Below are 19,021 nucleotides of genomic sequence, written 5' to 3' on the forward strand. Positions count from 1 at the left end.
CAGAAATGTTTTCTGTGTGAGACACTGTGTGTTGCAGTTTAAGCCCAGCCGGCAACTAAGGACCATGCAGATGCTCACTCACTCCCCCTTCCTTCCCCCTGCCCTGGTAGGATGGGGATAAGAATGAATAAAAAGGTAAACCCCATCGGTTGAGATAAGAACAGTTTAATAATTGGAATAAAGTAAAATACAACAACAACAATAATCATTATAATAATGATGATGGTGATGATAATGATAATAATATTAATAATAATGTTGATATAATAATAATAGAGAGAAAGAAATAAAATAAACAACCAAATAAACCCCCAAGTGATGCACAGTACAATTGCTCACCACCGACTGGTGCCCAGCCTGTCCCCTCTTGACCAGCTCTTCCCAGTTTATATACTGGGCATGACGTGCTGTGGTACGGAATACCCCTTTGGCCAGTTTGGGTCAGGTGTCCTGTCTCTGCTCCCTCCCGGCTTCTTGTGTCCCTCCTCACTGGTAGAGCATGAGAGACTGCAAAGTCCTTGATCAGGATAAGCACTATGTGGGAACAGCTAAAACATCAGTGTTTTATCAGCATTGTTCTCAGACTAAAGCCAAAAACATAGCACTGTCCCAGCTACTAGGAAGAAAATTAAACTGTCCCAGCCACAACCAGGACACTGTGGTGTACCCCAGCCGTTTCCAATTAATCGGATGATTATGAGAGGTAGTTTGACTGAAGTATATTATCCAGTAAGATCAGAGAGGTCAAGGTGACTTCACAGATTGCCCTTGAATTAAAAGATTCCTCTTGAAAAACATCATCCCATGGGTGGGATGCCAACAGATTAGATCTTCAATTACAAAAAGAGAAAAATAATTATTTTGCGTGAAGCCTTTAATGGTGATCTGGCTCCTCAGGTAGTATTAATACTTAATCGCCTGTCACCATGTGAGGGTTCAGCCTGGTTAATCAAGGGCCCACAACACCTTATTAGTGAAATGTCTGTGTAAACACTGACATTAATTCTGGTTTTCCTCTCCTGTTTCCCTAAGGTGGTGGTCAATGCCCTCGTGGGAGCCATCCCTTCCATCATGAATGTTCTGCTCGTCTGCCTCATCTTCTGGCTCATCTTTAGCATCATGGGAGTGAACCTCTTTGCTGGAAAGTTTGGGAAGTGCATTAATAAGACAGAAGGAGATATGCCTTTAGACTCTAAAATTATTAACAACATGAGTGACTGTATACTGTATAATGTATCAGGCACGTTTTACTGGACAAAAGTTAAAGTTAACTTCGATAATGTTGGTGCTGGGTATCTGGCTCTGCTACAAGTGGTAAGTGTGACCACCAGAAACTATTGGACCAATGTTGCTTGTTCCCTTGAAATAATCAGTTTAAATACTTGGGTTAACCTCTCTGCTTTTCTGTTTTTTTCAGCCATCAGGGGAATTCCTTTCCTCAAGCGTAAATTATTTATATTTGGTGTATTAATTTGTCCTAGAGATATTTATGACAGCTTTTGGGTTTAATTTGAGTTTCTGATGCATTACTAATATAGCCCTCCAGGAGGTGATTGGACTACTGAGGTGAATTAAAGACCTTTTTGTCAATAATGTAATCCAGAGCAAAGTTCAGTTCCAGAAAAAAAAAGCCACGGTCCAGGAAGGCGTGTTCATGCAGATAGAGTGCACTGGCCTTCCTGAACAGCCTGGGACTTCACTGTACCCTGCTGGGATAAAATGAAGTTGCAGTGCCTTCAGTTACACAGCTGAAGTTTTTGCATAAAGCTGTAGTCACAAAGGAACCTTTAATTTAGAGTCCTCTGCTTCCATGGAGATATTCAAGAAGGACACTGGTGCCTCTTATTTTGGTTCCTCACATAATTTCCAGCTGCTAAATATAATGAGTTAGACTGAACCTAACTATAAAATGTGATGGTAATTAGATTACTAGAACTCTATACAACCTGGTGTCTCTGGAAAGATGGCGAGAGAATATCAGAGAAGAGACTGTTGAAGCTCAAAGATGACCGCAATATTTGATCTCTAAAGACAGAAGTAAGCCAGTTTTACAACTCTTTTCATCAGCAAATGTAAAACACAGATAAACAGGTTGTATGCGCTGGGATTTATTGTGTTGTGATGTAGCACAACCTAATGGATAGAGCCACATGAGACTCCATCTTCTTGATCAGGATATGCTGCTGGACTGCTGAGTGATTTTATACAAATTGCTTTATGTTTCAGTTCCATGGGACCCTCATATAAAATAGTGGTAATGATTAACTTATTTCCATTGTTCATAATTTGCTCTGAAGCCTAGTACAAGGCTGGAAATGCTCTAGGAGTTTGACAAGGGAGTTTGACAATGATAAGGGCTGGAAATGCTCTAGGAGTTTGTCATGTTGCATTTTATGTACACAGAGTTAAACAAGTCCCTCACCACATCCTTGGATGGGGAGGTTACTTTCTTGAAGCACGTGTGATGTCATTCCTTGCTTCTTGGATAAAAGCTAGCATGCTGGGAGCTCAATTCAGTTGCCATATATAGAAATACAGCCTTTGCAATGAAGAAGGGTACTGCCCTGGGCCTTCGCCTGCCCTCCCAAGAGGGCATCAGCCTCCCACAGGTCCTGATCAGATCTGCCACCCTTTCTCCTTCCCATGACACAAGTTTGCTTTCTCCCAGATCTTTTTTCCTTTGTCACAGACACATGAAATTGCTGTATAAAATGGCTTTCATTTCCTGTAGAAATGTTTATCCTTATATACTCTGTTCCTGGTACACATACACTTGAGTCTAAGATCTTCTGACAACTTTCCATGGAGTCTTTGCTTTCATAACCTCTGGAGAGCAGAAAGGTTAGAATGGGCAGAACGACTTTTGGTTCTTTCCATGACATGAAGCTGAACTTGCTAGAGCAAGTTTTATCTTTTGCATGTAATTATGATATTCAGCTCACCCATTCAGGGCAGATTAATTCACTTTAAACTAAAAATCTTTAATTAGATTTTTCATTCTGTATAGTGTTTGTCTTTTATTTAAACATTCAATTCAGCTGAGCAAAAATTTCCACGTTTAAAATACTATACCTTAGTTTGGTGAAAAACTCCATCAGAGTTATAGTTACTCCTTCACCATTTCTTTTATAAGGCATTGCCAGAGGAGTATCCCGAAGCAGTCTCCTCTGCTGTTCTGCAGTATCAGTTCCTGGGCACTTGGCACTGGCGATACTGGTTGTATTCACCAGGTGGGGCTTCCTTAGGTTGCAATCAGTGATGGCAGAAGAAACATAACTGGTCATAAGATGGATCTTGGCACATTTCTAAAGGGATGGTCTAGTACTGCTGTTTTCTAGTGCTGCTGTCCATTTTTGAAAATGGACATGATGACCCTGCAGTGTTCTTTCAAACCTGTGATCCTATATTGGGTAGCAGAGAGGTAGTTTTTCCAGTTGCAGAAGTACAAAAGAAGTGCCATTAATGTAGTGCCTGCAGGCTGGACAAACTGATTACGGCGGGAAATGAGGGAGCCCTAAAATTTGCTCAGCAGGTGTTTGGCTCCTTCTTCCAGGAGGAAGGGCAAGAGCCAGATGCCATTAGAGGCTTGATTTTAACTTTCATCCTGCACCTGGAGCTCTTATATCTGTTGCTAATGACAGTCTTAGGCAATGAAGTGTAAAGATGACAGTCACAGAGAAGGAGCCCAAACATCTGGATCTCCTTTGCCAGACTCCAGCCAAGGAGTGTCAGTTACAGGTGCTCTTTGCCAAATATCATCCTTATGGGGTTGCATTTCACAAGCAAACTGCCATGGGAAATTGCAGGGAATCAGTTAACAGCTCAGGTCTCCTAAAGAGACAGACACATCCTTGCATCTTAGTACATGCTGAGACAGTGTGTAGCAATGATGAGATAAGCATTTTTGTTACAACCCTCTGGGATCCAAAATATAAGCTTTTAAGTGGGACTTGTCTTTTGACTGTTGACATTTTCTGCTGCTGCAGCACACTATTTAAGTGACTCTGAAGTTACCTTTGGATGCCTGAATGTGTCTGAAAATCCAAATGGAAATACGTGAAACAAACCTGTCTGCCTAATGTTCTATCTTCATTTCTACAGAATCCTTGAAAGAAATGAGAAGTTGCTACTTTGGAAACTTTAAGGCTTACTACTATTCAGAGACAGACTTGCTGACAGTGTAGTTGACAACTGCATGAAATTTTCCACATATATCCTTTGTTCTTTTCCTACCTTGTTTAGGATCCATCATGTTGTTCTGAAGATGCTACTTGGAACTGATGAGTCTGAGAAAACATTCATGTGAAGTGGTCAGTCAGGTTTCAAGCATCTCCAACAAACAAATTGTCTGTCTCACCACAGGTTACTAAAATAGGAGGTAATCTCTGCTCACTCTACAAGCAAGAGAAATGCCTCATTCACAGGGAAGAACAGACCTTTATTAGCATGACTTTCTGATTTCCAAGAATGATGATTCACTCTTCTGAGGATTTAACACCCTTAACACCTAATCTAGTAGGAAAAAATTATTGCTACAACCCAGTGCTTCAGTAATGCTTTTTCTATGTTCCCAGAATTGCTTTGCAGATCACAGCACCTATCTTCTATAAATCTGTATTTGAGCTGAACAAAGAAATATCTTAAATTTCCATTAGGAGTTTTGCATTTCCCTTTAAGCATCATTTTCTTCATGTTATGATGACCTCCTCTTATTTTTTCACAACATATCTTGAAATTTCAGCAATCTATTGAAGAACAACAAGAAAACAAGTGGTCTCTCACCCAGCATCTGGGTTGCTTGGAAAAGTTCTTCTTAGGCAGGAACAGGCTTACATCTCATATGTCCTACAACTCTTCATCACTCTGGGACTCCAGATAAGGCACGGGAAGATAACAGAAGCACTCCTAGACCAGTACAGCAATCAGGAGCTGTAGAGTTAAGTGAACCCCTCGTGACAGGTTCTAAGTCATGACTGAGCTCATAAATCAACTACAAAATGGTCATGAGACAGCAGCGTGTGTCTAAAGCTACTGAGTTACATGATCCCTTGCACTTCTGTAGAGATTTTACTTTCACTGTGGATGTAAAATGTGCAAAAAATCTCTGCTTCTGAACAAACCATAAATTGGTGCATTAGGGTAGATTTTTCCCTATGTCCAAAGGTCAGGAATAAGCAGTATTTCCATAAGGAATTACTGGTGGAAATTCAAGGGGAGCAGCTGCAGTGCCCTTGGGGCCCATGTAGTCCAGCACGGTGCAGACCTCTGTGGTGGGTCCAGTGTCCAGTGATGCCCTCCCCAGCAAATCATCTTAACACAAAATAAACATAAAACAAATGTTTGTTATAAAATTTGGGCTATGATGAAATTGAACAAACTGAGAAATTCAAAAGGAAAGCCAGCAGATAGTGGAGTTAGCATAGCCAACTTAAATATACATAGTTTGGCTGTACTGTTGATGGCTGTGTTTTAGCTTTCAGAAGTGTCTCTCACTAACAGTAATACTTAACGAAGCATTTCAGAAATGCGAAGATCAGTATTTCTGCTGTCAAAAGCAGTCATTTTTATTGCACTTTTACAGTCCTTTTCAAGAAAAAAAAATATCGCAAATCCTCGCAGATTTAAAGGCTTTCTTTATTTTAAGGCATCATTTGTTTTGAGGGCAGTTAGCGCCATCCTCCTCCCCACTAATTTACTGCATTGCAGCTCTAAGCACCAGTCAAATAACAAAATGTAATCCCATCCCAAGATGAGTTTATCGGTAGATAATCTCATCACATGACAGTTTCAGTAGAAAATGGTGTTTCTCTGGATAGCTTCCAGGTAGGATAATATCACAAACACTCCCATGAAGATTTTGTCACTTCCTTATCCAGAGTGTAAGTGGTTACTAATTCCAGATAAATAATTTCTTTCCCCAGTGTTATAATTTCTTTCATTCTCAGTATCTTTTACCCTCTGCAAATGAAGTGTCTAGGGAAGCTTTCCAGAAGCCCCACGGATTTTTGATTCTCTTACTTCTGGACAACTGGGAAACCCAGAAAATCGCAGTACTTCATTCTCTTAATATTTGTTTTTGTCAGATAACTTCATCATCTGTTATCACTATAAACCACCATGCCTTGCAGTAGAGTCTCTCATGTCTTTGGTACACATCGAGGGGTAAAATAGGTACTCAAGAGAAAAGATTTCCTCCCAAGTGGGAGAAAAATACAAGCTAAGATCATATCGTTTTGTGCCACAGGGAAAGGATTTCTTGTTCCATCCCACTCTTCCTGAACGGCGCTTTGAGCTGGAATCTGCAAGTGACTGTAATGACACCAGAAAATTTTTCATCAGATTAGAAGGAGATGAGCAAAAAACGAAAATACTAGAACAGTTAAGGAGGGTCAGCATGACAGGTTCAAATAGTTGTTTGTTACAATAAAACTGCTGATCATTCCTGTAAATACTTTACATCTAAAGTGGTTTTTAATGCACAGTACCATGGAATAGAATTTCCAAAAGGTTCTGATTTAGGGCATTTAATCTCTTTCAACCAGTAGATAAAAAAGAATGCAACTTTCACACAGTAGTTTAGATATACTTTCATGTGAAATATGGTTGACTTCTTGTATTACGTTTTTCTTTGCCTCAGTAGCCTTCAGAGGGAAATGAGAAGGCAGCATTTCTTCCAGAATTTAATTTAATAATAGAGAGTGTATAATGGAGCATTTCTAAAACTTCTGGATATCCCTAGCTCAACACAAATGCCTAGGTTTCTCCTGGCCAAATTCCTATTTGTGTTATCCAGAATTGCGTGCCTACACACCAGGAGAAAATTCAACTGAAGTGTGAGTAGAATGCAAAAAAATACTGGGTGCAGATCTTTCATGCATGCTAGTGTAAATCTGATTATATAAATAAATCTAAAAAAGGCCTCATTATCTGCTCACACTGATTTTAAATCCAGGGTAAGTCTAAATGGGTCAGAAGTCAAATGAGAAACAACTGCAGAGAACCAATATAAAGGCATTGTGGCTTAGGCCAGAGTCAGACCTAATGCCAGCTATGTTTGGCATCAGGCTGTGTCTAATGAGAGGCTTATATTTAGAGCAAAGAATCATGGTTTTACTATAGAACAGTAAAAATCACTTCTACATGTTTCTCGTAGGAGTGTTGTCACTGCCCTTTCTCCATTGCAAGTTCCAGTAAAAGACACTGTGGAATCCCTCTATGTTTAAACAATTTAAAAAAGTCAAAAAAAAAAAGCCAAAAAAAACCCCAACTCTGATCTAAAGGGGGGGGGGGGGAGAAATCTGAACACTAAAGCAGATCGAGTTTCCAGGGCCAGGCTACAGCAGGTGTTGATTGCCTTTGCTCCTTTCAAGTAAGCTGTGATTTATGTGATTCCCTGGGCTTTAACATTGCCTTGATTTATTCTGTCTTAAAAGTGGGCAGAACCCAAGCTTCAGTGGGATCCTACAAGGTAGTCACTGCCCATCAGTCTGAACAAGCAATATGGATGGGATCCATTTCACCTGGTCGGAGACTTGTGCATGACAGCACTCAATTGTCCTGTGTAGCTTTATCTCTTCATTTCTTGAAATACTTAAGATCAAAACTTCCAAAGATTTAATTGCCATGTTTTCTCTCCTTTTTTTAATATCTTTTTAAAATCTTTTTAAAATATCTGTTTTATCCCTACAAGTGTAGAAGATCAGAAAACATGAATGAGAAAATCCAGGAGAAAAAGATTGTAGATTTTAAATACCTAAACATGAACTCTTTAATGGAGAGACAATTAATTAACTGTGAAGAACATGCTCAGCATTGCATTTTGAAAACTCATCACAGAGATGATATCATAGTTTCAAGATATACTCATTTAATATGCCTAACTATATATTTTGTGGGTTTTTTTCAGGCAACATTTAAAGGTTGGATGGATATCATGTATGCAGCAGTGGATTCACGAGAGGTAGGTCACTACAAGGAAATTAATAACTTCCTTTTCCATTGACTTTTGCAGCATTCATGGTGTTTAACAACAAAAACAACAACAACAAAATACATGCAGGTTGCCAGTCCCTGCCTTACTCTAGTGGAGACAGTTGCAGACCTTCATTTTTTTTAGCTGCTACTGAAGCATCACAACCCTGAGATTAAAACAAATGTAGCCCTCAGTTCTACTCAACTGATTTATCTCTTTGTACTGCAAAACTCCCAGCACAGGGAGGCACGTCCAGGGTGAGACTGAGTATACCAAAAACCCAAATTGTCCTCTCTGTTTCTTCCACTCTCCCTGTGACTGCTGTATTTTCCAAAGATCTAACTTCTGATAATAGAGCCTATTTAAAAGCTCTGGGTTTAAATTACATTCCTCTGCAACACACACGGTCAGCCCTCCCTATATCTTCATCTTGAGCAAGTTTCTTCTCTGCAACCAGGAGCTCCACTCAAAGAGAGTGGAGGAGCTCATGGCAGGGAAGGAGGCTGGTGTGAGCTTCCATCTCTGGCTTGAGATCTGCTGGAGCTCTGGGTGCTGGTGACTGGTGACTGCCCAGTTCTTACCTGCATTCTGTTCAGCTTTCAGGTTTCTTAAAAATAATAAGGTCCTTTCCAACTCTAACTTTTCTATGATTCTATGATTAAAAAAGCATTTCCCTTGCTGCATCACATGCAGTGGTTTGTTTATTCTTTTGTTGAAGGACCTGTAGTCTCCTTTCCCTCTTTTGATAATGTTAGAGGAAGAAGATTACACTTACTGTTAATTTTTGAGGTAGCTTTCTGACACTGGGAATTTGGCAGGCTAAACTGAGTAACAGGGAGTAGAGCCCTAACTCTAGGAGTAATGGGTGGAAAAATCTCATGGCATCATAGGGACAGAGAAGTACCTTAGCATAACATGGCTCATGACGATAGTTTATTCTTGAACTACAGGTACATCTGTGTGTATCCTCCTTGCTGCAGAATTAAACTCATGGGTTTTACATGAGAAAATATGTCATTTCGGGAAATGCAAGCTTCTGGCATGTTGATTAGATACCGAGAGTTGGTGGGGCAAATCTGAACCATGTGATTTGAGGCTACTGGACTATATTGCTCAGTTCTTCAGCAAGAGATCTTACTCATTTCCACCTTTCATGAAAGAAAAATTGTACTTCTAAATACAGTGGTTTTCAGTAGCATTGAATTTTACTGTGATCATACTTCTGCTTTTTATAAGTACCATTGGTTCATATGAGATTAGGGATAATCAGAAAATTGATTCTTCTTCCCTTCTGGGTTCAGACTGAGAACATTTTATGGGATTTATTCTGAAGTTGCACTTTCTGGAGCAGTGTGATAGTGTGATCGCTATGACAGTGTTGTGAACCGGAGCTGAAATTACTGTGGCCTTGCAGATGCTAGTAGTAAACTTCAAAAAGACTGAGGAGGCTGAGTCTGCTAGTGGGAGTCACACCATTTTTCCTGTTTCGTAATCTTCTTTGCAAATGGACAGTTTTTTTAACTGCAGTAATATTTTGACATGTGCAGAGATGGTGTCATTTTCACTTTTTCCCTTTTCCCTTTTCAGAGTGAGGAGCAGCCTGAATGGGAATGTAATTTATACATGTACCTGTACTTCGTGATTTTCATCATCTTCGGGTCTTTCTTCACATTGAACCTCTTCATTGGTGTTATCATTGACAATTTTAACCAACAAAAGAAAAAGATAAGTAGTGCATATGCTACGCATCACCTTGTAATTGCTGCAGAGACCCAGGCAGGGGATAGATTTATAAGCAGTGGTTTTGCCACATTAGCCTTGAGATTAGCATTGACAGAACAGCCACAGAAACCACCTTGCAGGACTTTTACAAAAGCACAGTTGTAGCAGCCCCTAATGCTCTCATAGGATGAGCATCCTGAAAATACAGGCTGGAGGATTATATTCCATACAGAAAGTCATGAAGCAGGTCCATGCATATGGGTTCTGTGGCACAAACTGCCACAGGACCAGGGAAGACCCTGCTGTCCTCCATGCACAACCATTGTCCCTCAGGGTCAGGGAGAAGCAACCTGGCCTGAGAGCTGTGTTTCTCACTACTATGGAGGCTCTGAACAAAGGGCTGAGGTTCTTATATTTTCCTCTCTCACCTCAGACCTACCTAGAGTGGAGACGTAATCTGAGTCTTCCTCCTCCTTGGTTGACTGCACTGCTCTGTCTCTCCTGCCCTTTGCCTCCATACCATAAGCAGCTCCTAGCACTGCACCTCATCAAGCCCTTCTGTTAGGGTTTAACCCCAGCTGGCAACTAAACGCTCTCTCCCCAGTGGGACAAGGGAGAGAATATGAAGAGTAAAAGTGAGAAAACCCATGGGTTGAGACAAAGACAGTTTGTCTCAACCCACACAAGTTGCATGCACAAGCAAAGCAAAACAAGGAATTCATTCACCACTTCCCATCATCAGGCAGGTGTTCAGCCATCTCCAGGAGAGCAGGGTTCCATCACATTTAATGGTTGCTTGGGAAGACAAATGGCATAACTCTAAATGTCCCCTTCTTCCTCCTTCTTTCCCAGCTTTTATTGCTGAGCAGATGTCATATGGTATGGAATATCCCTTGGGTCAGTTGGGGTCAGCTGTCCTGGCTGTGTCCCCTTCCAACTCCTTGTGTACCCTCAGCCTTCTTGCTGGTGGGGTGGGGTAAGAAGCAGAAAAGACCTTGACTCTGTGCAAGCACTGCTCAACAGTAACTAAAAGATCCCTGTGTTATCAACTCTGTTTTCAACACAAATCCAAAACATCACCTCATGCTAGGTACTGTGAAGAAAATTAACTCTATCTCTGCCAAAACCAGCACACCTTCTCAGATATTTTGATAAAAGCTACATGAAAAGGGAAATAAGAAAACAGAAAAGAATTCAGCCCTGAACTTTGAATGGGGGCAGTGGACCTCTTTTCATCAAAAGTAATAGCATGATTCTCACCCTATACTTAGGTGGCCAGGACATCTTTATGACAGAAGAACAGAAAAAGTATTATAACGCAATGAAAAAGCTAGGATCTAAGAAACCTCAAAAGCCAATCCCAAGGCCACTGGTAAGAATGGCATAATGTGGTTGAATTCATGTAATAGCTGAATATGTATGTAATAGAATAAATGCAATTCAGCTTCCCCACATAGGAAAGGTAAGCCCTCCCAGATGAAAGCCACTTAGAATTGACAATTGACATTTGACAATATTTGCAAGTCCAGTGATCTGTGATACAAAATTCCTTCTGTTCTGCAATATTGAAGTCCAGTTTACATATGCAATTTACATATGCCAGTGGCCACATGCCTGCCACATTGAATGAGTCCATGGCCCCAGTCCATGGTCTTTTTTCAGTAGTTTCAAGAAGCATTAGGAGTAAATGGGTTTGAATCATACAACCATTATCATACAACCATTATCATACAACCATTTGTCATCATCTTTAAGTTTATAAAGTTCCAATCAGAAGCACTATATTTTCTATTTTCCTCTACTTTCTGATCAATCAGGAGACAATAATGTAATCATTTCGACATGATTCAGATTACCTAATGAAATCTTCTCATTTCCTCCAGAACAAATACCAAGGTTTTATTTTTGATGTTGTCTCAAAACAAGCCTTTGATGTCTCCATCATGATCCTCATCTGCCTTAACATGGTTACCATGATGGTGGAAACGGATGACCAAAGTCAAGAAAAAGTGAACATCCTCCATAAAATCAACATGCTTTTTGTTGCCATCTTCACTGGGGAGTGCATCATCAAAATGCTGGCTCTGCGACACTACTACTTCACCAATGGCTGGAACATATTTGACTTCGTTGTTGTGATTCTGTCTATCGTAGGTAGGTGAACCTGGATTTTTACCGAAGCTCCAAAGCTAAAAAGGCAGACATAAAATTAATTAGACAAAGTTAAAGGCTTCGTTCAATAATATACACTTTTAACTCAGAGAATTGGATCCTAAGTATTTTTTTTTAATATGTAAGTATAATATAACATAATGCTGCCTAACAATAACTCGTGTGATCAACAAAATGATGAGTTTTATCATACCATAGCATTGGTTTCAATGTATATTTAATGGTTTGTAGTAATAAAACATGGTCCAGAACTAGCACCATACACAAATCCAGTTTTGCATAACAGCCAAAAACAGAGAAGTAAAAAAGCCACATGAAAAGGGCACATGTGCCTTGCTATTGTTTTTGCTATTTACTTTTTATTACAACAGTATGAAATGGTCCTTCAGGGCAGGCTTGGGCAGATGCAGTAAATCTGGCTGTTCTCAGCCCTATTGTCACTAGAGCACCACATCCTGGTATAGCTAAGGGAATAAAGAGAAAGGCACGGTTTGTTAATTTGTGCCTTTTGCTGTTCTGCAGCCCCAACCAGATATCATATGTTAGGTGCTACAGGAATGCAGGTCAAATATGAATCTGAAATCCTGCCAAATAGTTTTCATTGAAGTTGGAGTAGCAACTGGAAGATGATCGACTACTCCAGTGAGCAGAAGGAACTCAGAAATTCATCTCCCAAAAAAGTTTCTGTTTTGGAGGAGGGAATAGGTGAATGAAAAAGTGTCATGTTAGGAAAACATAACCATTTTCTCACAGAGAGATACTCCTGTTGCTCTAAATTCTCTGGGATCCTGAGAGAACCTGTAAGAACTCTGGGAATATGCAAGACCCCAGTGCAGCAGATCTCTGGTGCCCAGAGAGCAGCCTGTGATTTGGGGGCCTTGGATCACCTGGATTTCAAAGATCTGGGTCACCCAGGGAACATCACTACAATGCAGCTGTCATCAGACCCTTGATGCTGGATGCTCTGGATGTGTCCACAGCAGCCAGTTGACCAGAACTGTCACGTTGGTCATGGTGCTGCCCAGTGATCAAGCAGGTTGTTTCAGTACCAGGGCTCTTGGGCCGTGCCAGTGAGCCCTCTCGCAGGCTGGGCTCGGAGACATGAGTTCAGCAGGGCTCAGTGCAGCCAGGGACTGTTGGAATTAAACGATCTGGACCAAGCTGCTCTGTTTCTGCAGGAAGAGCTTAGCTACAAGGATGCAAGCTCATTTCTTGCTAGTACAATCTTAGCTCTTAGTTCCTCTGCAACCCATCAGGGAAACTGGAAAAATTAATAAGCAACCAACAACCAAGCAGATTTCCAGTAGAAACCTGCACTGTACTGGTGGTGGCTCAGAAAAACAGGCCCAGCACACCAGCTGACTTGCTAACATTTTACAGCCAAAAATACTATCATATCAGAAAAATTCTGACCAGCTGCAGGATAAATTCCTCAGGTGGATTATGGCCAAAAGCTGCAGATATTGGTGTTCTGTCTGAATTGCTCCTGGTTTCTCACTTCCAATAGACAAGCTTTCCCTCAATAAAACTTCTGCAATCATTGACACCTTTGCTCATAGTCTCAATGAATTTTGCATGGATTAAATGGGCATGAAAACACTAACGACAATGCCGTTCCCTTTATCATGTGTCTTCCCATCTGGAGAACTTTTCATTGATTTTGACCATAATCCTGACTCTTTGTTTTAAAGGGAAGCCTGGGATTATTTCCCATGTACTAACTCGCTATTCGTCTCTTTTCTTTTCAAGGCACCGTACTTTCTGATATCATCCAGAAATATTTCTTCTCTCCCACACTCTTCAGAGTCATTCGCTTGGCTCGGATTGGCCGGATTCTAAGACTCATCCGGGGAGCCAAAGGAATTCGAACTCTCCTGTTTGCCTTAATGATGTCCCTACCTGCTCTGTTCAACATTGGCCTCTTGCTTTTTCTGGTCATGTTCATTTATGCCATTTTTGGCATGGCTAACTTTGCCTATGTTAAGAAGGAGCATGGGATTGATGACATGTTCAACTTTCAAACCTTTGCTAACAGCATGCTCTGTCTCTTCCAAATCACAACATCAGCTGGCTGGGATGGTCTTCTCAACCCTATTTTAAATACTGGACCACCGCATTGTGACCCAAACCTTCCAAATGCAAATGGTTCAAAGGGAGACTGCGGAAGTCCCGCTGTAGGGATCTTATTCTTTGTTACTTATATCATTATATCATTTCTCATTGTTGTAAACATGTATATAGCCATTATTTTGGAGAACTTCAGTGTAGCCACTGAGGAAAGTACAGAGCCTCTAAGCGAGGATGATTTTGATATGTTCTATGAAATCTGGGAGAAGTTTGACCCTGAAGCCACCCAGTTTATTGAGTATTCTGCACTTTCAGACTTTGCAGATGCGCTGTCAGAACCTTTGCGCATAGCGAAACCAAACAAAATCAAACTCATAGCAATGGACCTGCCCATGGTCAGTGGAGATAGGATCCATTGCTTGGATATTTTGTTTGCTTTTACAAAAAGGGTGCTAGGAGAATCTGGAGAGATGGATGCCCTTAAAATACAGATGGAAGAAAAGTTCATGGCGGCAAATCCATCTAAGATTTCTTACGAACCCATTACAACAACTCTCAGACGGAAACAAGAAGAGGTCTCTGCCATTGTCATCCAGCGGGCATACAGGAGACATTTGTTTCGGCGCTCCATGAAGCAGGCATCTTACTTGTACCGGCACAGAACTTTTGACGTCAGCATCCTCGAGGACGATGCACCCGAGAAGGAGGGTCTTATTGCATACATGATGAACGAAAACTACGGCAGGCCAATAGACAAATCAGAAACTCTGTCCTCCACATCTTTCCCTCCATCCTATGACAGTGTCACCAGAGGTACGAGTGATAATTTCCAGCTAAAGATGACAGACTGCAGCAAAAGCGATGAGGCTATAGACTGTCTTCTCTCACCAGACAAGGATAAAGAATCAATTGTTTAAATGTTTGTTTAGAATGCTTTAAAATATTGTTTACAGAATGTAATGCTGTAACTACACAACGATTGAAACAGCCTTCTTATTAAAAATCGGTTGCAAAAGAAACAATGGAGTTTTTACCTTTAACTACAGGAATCTAATAGGTCATATAACCTTTGACCCTGCTCTTTTTGACTTGGCTCAATATTTATATTTATATATGCACAGGAAGAATCTTTGCAGGGTCATAGCTGTTATATCAATGGTGTGAATAAGAATATGCTAGACTGTAAAACAGTAAACACAGTGTATATCCACAGATAAAGCCTGGCTGTATACATTCATTTAAGGTCTTACTCATATTAGTGTGTTTACTTATGGCGATGTACGACCTTGCATTCTAAAAAGAAAAAAAAAGTATCACAGCTGCTGTAGCAAAATGTAACACTTACTGTATATGTTGTGAATGGTCTTTCATAAATTTATTATATTTGATATTTTTTTACTTAAAAAACAGAAGTCTCTTTTTCCATGGAGATTAATGGTCCTTACACTCTTCATGATGAACTCTGAGTCAAGGTAATAGGAACTTATGGGATCCCCATCACTTGAAGAGGAAAGCTGTTGCAAAGTGAAACTATCGAATTAGCAACATTTTAACTGTTTATTACACTAAGCCCTCCCTCTTGGGACTTGCAACTGCTCATCAGCAGAAACACAAAAACAGGGAAGGAAATTATGTCAAAATAATGAAAGAAATGGCTTGTTCTATCCTTCAGGAAACTAGACAGTAATGGATTCTGTTTGTAAAACTGTTAATAAAAGCACTAATTTTTTAGTATGTTTCAAGAATCTGCTTTGAATATCGCAATCAAGCTCACCATAGAAATAGTGCATCACGTTTGTGTGTAGTACTCCAAAGCACCATCTATGCTGGCAAAGTTTCTGTTAAGGTAGCGGGATAGGTTACCTTTTCCCCAGGAACACTGAGCTAAGCAGCCTTATTGGAAACTCTGTGCATCAATATTACTCCAAAAATACTACTAATAATACTACTTATAATAAAAACACCAATTGTACCATGCAGAACAGCTGAGACAGTGTGATCAAGAAGGTGGGAGGGGAATTGCCTCTGGATCTGCACGTAAATTTTGAGATTTTGAATCCTTTCTGCTCAGTGTCCATCTTTCCTTTTCTCAGATGGTACAGTTAGATTACTGCGGAAGGACAAGAAATAGAGGAACCAATGAAAAGAATCTACTAGAAAATAGATATATCCTCATTCCTGTAGGCAAAGTAATATTTACAATTGATGTATCCATCAGCTCCAGGCCAAAGAAATGACAGTGGGATGAAAGGTGGAATATGTGGCTGTAGATAAGTATTAGAGGTTTTACGTGCTAAAATAGACTATTGTTTATTATTAAACTTTCAGTTTCAATAAAATGTGAGAAAGTATTTGAGGAATATAGAGATAAGTCCATCATTACAGACAAGTTCTTTCTCTTCACCGTCAGACTGATTGTACTTGGGTTTGGTTGGACTTCACTGAAAATCTTGAGATTTCTGTAATGAGCCATTGCACTTTAAGGAAGGGTAATTGTGCTTTTTGCCTTGGAGAAGCAAAGATATCAAGAATGTATTTAAGGTGCATTGTCATTGACATTTAGTTACATCCCAGATTGTAAAGGAGTCAAAATCCACATGGGGTTGGCAACAAGAATTAAAGCAACATGTTACAGTCAACTTTATCTATGGCCATTGTTCTCTGTCCTCTAAACAAGTCAGAATATGTAAAGACAACATGTCAAAAGGATGATGATATATCTGTGCAAATCTGAGCTAATATATTCTCTCCATTCATTGAGAGGTGTCTCAGGCATTCACTGGAGAGTGGTCTATCAGTTAATTCAGTGGATTTGCCATCAGGATTCCTGGCGTTTATTCCTGATTCTTACTACATGATTTTTAGGCAAATAATTTAACCTATCTGTGCCTCAGTTTACCCATCTGTAAAATGGGGATAATAATACTTACCTACCTCACAGGTGTGTTGTAAGACTTTTGGTTGCAAAGTGCTATAAGGGAATGAAATGTACTCTATAAGTATTATTATAATCATAATCTCTTGCCCTTTTAACCCCATGTTTATGGTGTATAATATAGGGCTGTTCCTCTGGGCATTTTGTTGCCTTTAAATCTTGTATGTAATTAGATTCTAACTTAAGGGAACTACTCTTTGTTCCTTAGAGTGAAAACACCCTTTATTCTTTTCTCCCTTCCCACCCCTAACCCCCCCAAACCAAAATCGCTCAAGGCTTCTCAAATTAGAGAAACTTTATAAAGATTTCCTGTGTATTTATGCTGTAATGTTATTCTGACTGTACATATGACCCAGAAAGAGTATGCGATTTTTATATTTATATGCATATATATATACACACATACATATATCTATACATATATATGTATCTTGTGAGTTTATAGAGTGGCTGACACTCACAGAGGACACGACTTACTGATTAAAATGTTTTCTTCTCAATGGGATTTATTGATCATTAGCAATGAGCTGCTGGCTATAATGAAACTGTTTAATTAGAAAATAGTGCATTCATTACTTGCTGAACAAGCATTTATTGGCTGACAACTGGTAAAATTATTTTCCTTTCAAAGCTTTAGAATTACAAAAAAAAGGAGAAATACTAAGAAAAAGGAGCATTTCTTATGATGTGATTATTTTTTCACAACAATATAAACTGTTCAAAACCCAAGGAAAAAGCCAGCCAGCAGCGTGGTACTGGTCATGCCAGTTTAAAAGTATTTATTTTAATTATTTGCAACTTCTGTTAGAAAATTTTCAACTGATATTCTTATTAAGTGTCCGGCCCTGTAATGAACGGGATGTAAGGTAATGATTAGCTGGTCACTGATAATATTAGAGAAGAGCCCTTCCGCTGGTCATTTCACCCTTGCGTTGAACATTTTATTGCCATTGCTATGAGACCCTATAGTACTGATGCGATTACAAATGGTTCTATCTATCTTCTACCCAAAACCTGTAAAAAAACCAAAATCAGCATGCAAAAAAATCTGAAAGAGGGTCTTAACTGTAGATGTTTACAGTGCAACTTTCTATAACTGAACTGTAAATTACTTTCAAAACATTTGTAACTGAAAGGTTGGTTTTCTATTGGGTTTTATATCGTTTTATGGTACATTTCTTTCGAACTGAAGAGGGAATGGTATCTTTGTATGGTTTGCAGAACACCCCTCAAAAACTTAAAATAGCCTCACTTGCAGATCTTTATTAATGGAGACGCCGATCCAAATCTAGCAATGATATAACCTCCCAGTGCAGTGATTTAGTTAAAAACACCATCTCAATAGTTGGCCCACACTGTCTATAAGCATGGTGAGTGTTACCACTTTTTCTGTTGATTTCTTTAATAAAGGCTACCACATGAATCACTTAAGCTACAAAAAGAGCACGGGAAATATCAGCCAATATCATAGGACATATTAAGCTGTTTGTACCTGGAAAAATTCAAGTTTATTATGTTTCTTTATTAAATAAATAAGGATAACAAATATTTTCTGTGCCTTTTTTTTTTTTTTTTTGTTACTTTATCAACATTTGAGTTCTTATTTCCCTGACTTTTTCAGCACGTTTTTTTGTGAAATGCATGGTGACTTTTGTTAAAAGGCTAGTCAGTGAAAACCCCTCCAGTTCATCTTGCATTGTAAAGCCAACTACAAGACATTAAAATCTTCATCCAAAGTTGTTGAAATCAATGGAGAGTTTCTTCAGATGGGTTTAAAGCAGACCCAAAACCTTCTTTTCAAGACAGTAATTTATAGCATGAGACCAGCATTGATATTTCAACCCATCCTGCCCAGCAGAATTAGCTGAAGGAAGAAAGGATTTACTGGAAATATAGGATCCCACCCAGAGATTAAAAAAATATATATAAAAATATATATACACATATTTATATGTAGATATATATTTATATATATACATATATTTATATATATGTATATGTATATGTATACATATACATACCTATATATAGATGTGTGTATATATATTTAAACGAGATTTTCTTATTGGTAATATGGATGTCTTCCCAGTTTAATTATATCAATTTGCATTTTGGTTACTATTATACTAGTTATATGTCAAAATTCATACTAA

The 19,021-nt window shown here is 39.3% G+C and overlaps 1 protein-coding gene across 1 annotated transcript in view; it reads left to right on the forward strand.

The window, feature by feature from the left end:
- LOC115610283 (sodium channel protein type 5 subunit alpha-like) overlaps window positions 1-15,667 on the forward strand; it is a 166,520-nt gene extending 150,853 nt beyond the window's left edge. Inside the window, 6 exon segments of the mRNA XM_030491527.1 lie at window positions 1,033-1,314; window positions 7,907-7,960; window positions 9,560-9,697; window positions 10,962-11,066; window positions 11,578-11,848; window positions 13,616-15,667. Coding sequence (XP_030347387.1) covers window positions 1,033-1,314; window positions 7,907-7,960; window positions 9,560-9,697; window positions 10,962-11,066; window positions 11,578-11,848; window positions 13,616-14,850 — 2,085 coding nt within the window. The 3' untranslated portion in view covers window positions 14,851-15,667.
- Window positions 15,668-19,021: the final 3,354 nt, after the last annotated feature.

Source organism: Strigops habroptila, chromosome 1, assembly GCF_004027225.2.
Source record: "Strigops habroptila isolate Jane chromosome 1, bStrHab1.2.pri, whole genome shotgun sequence".
NCBI classification, from domain to species: domain Eukaryota; kingdom Metazoa; phylum Chordata; class Aves; order Psittaciformes; family Psittacidae; genus Strigops; species Strigops habroptila.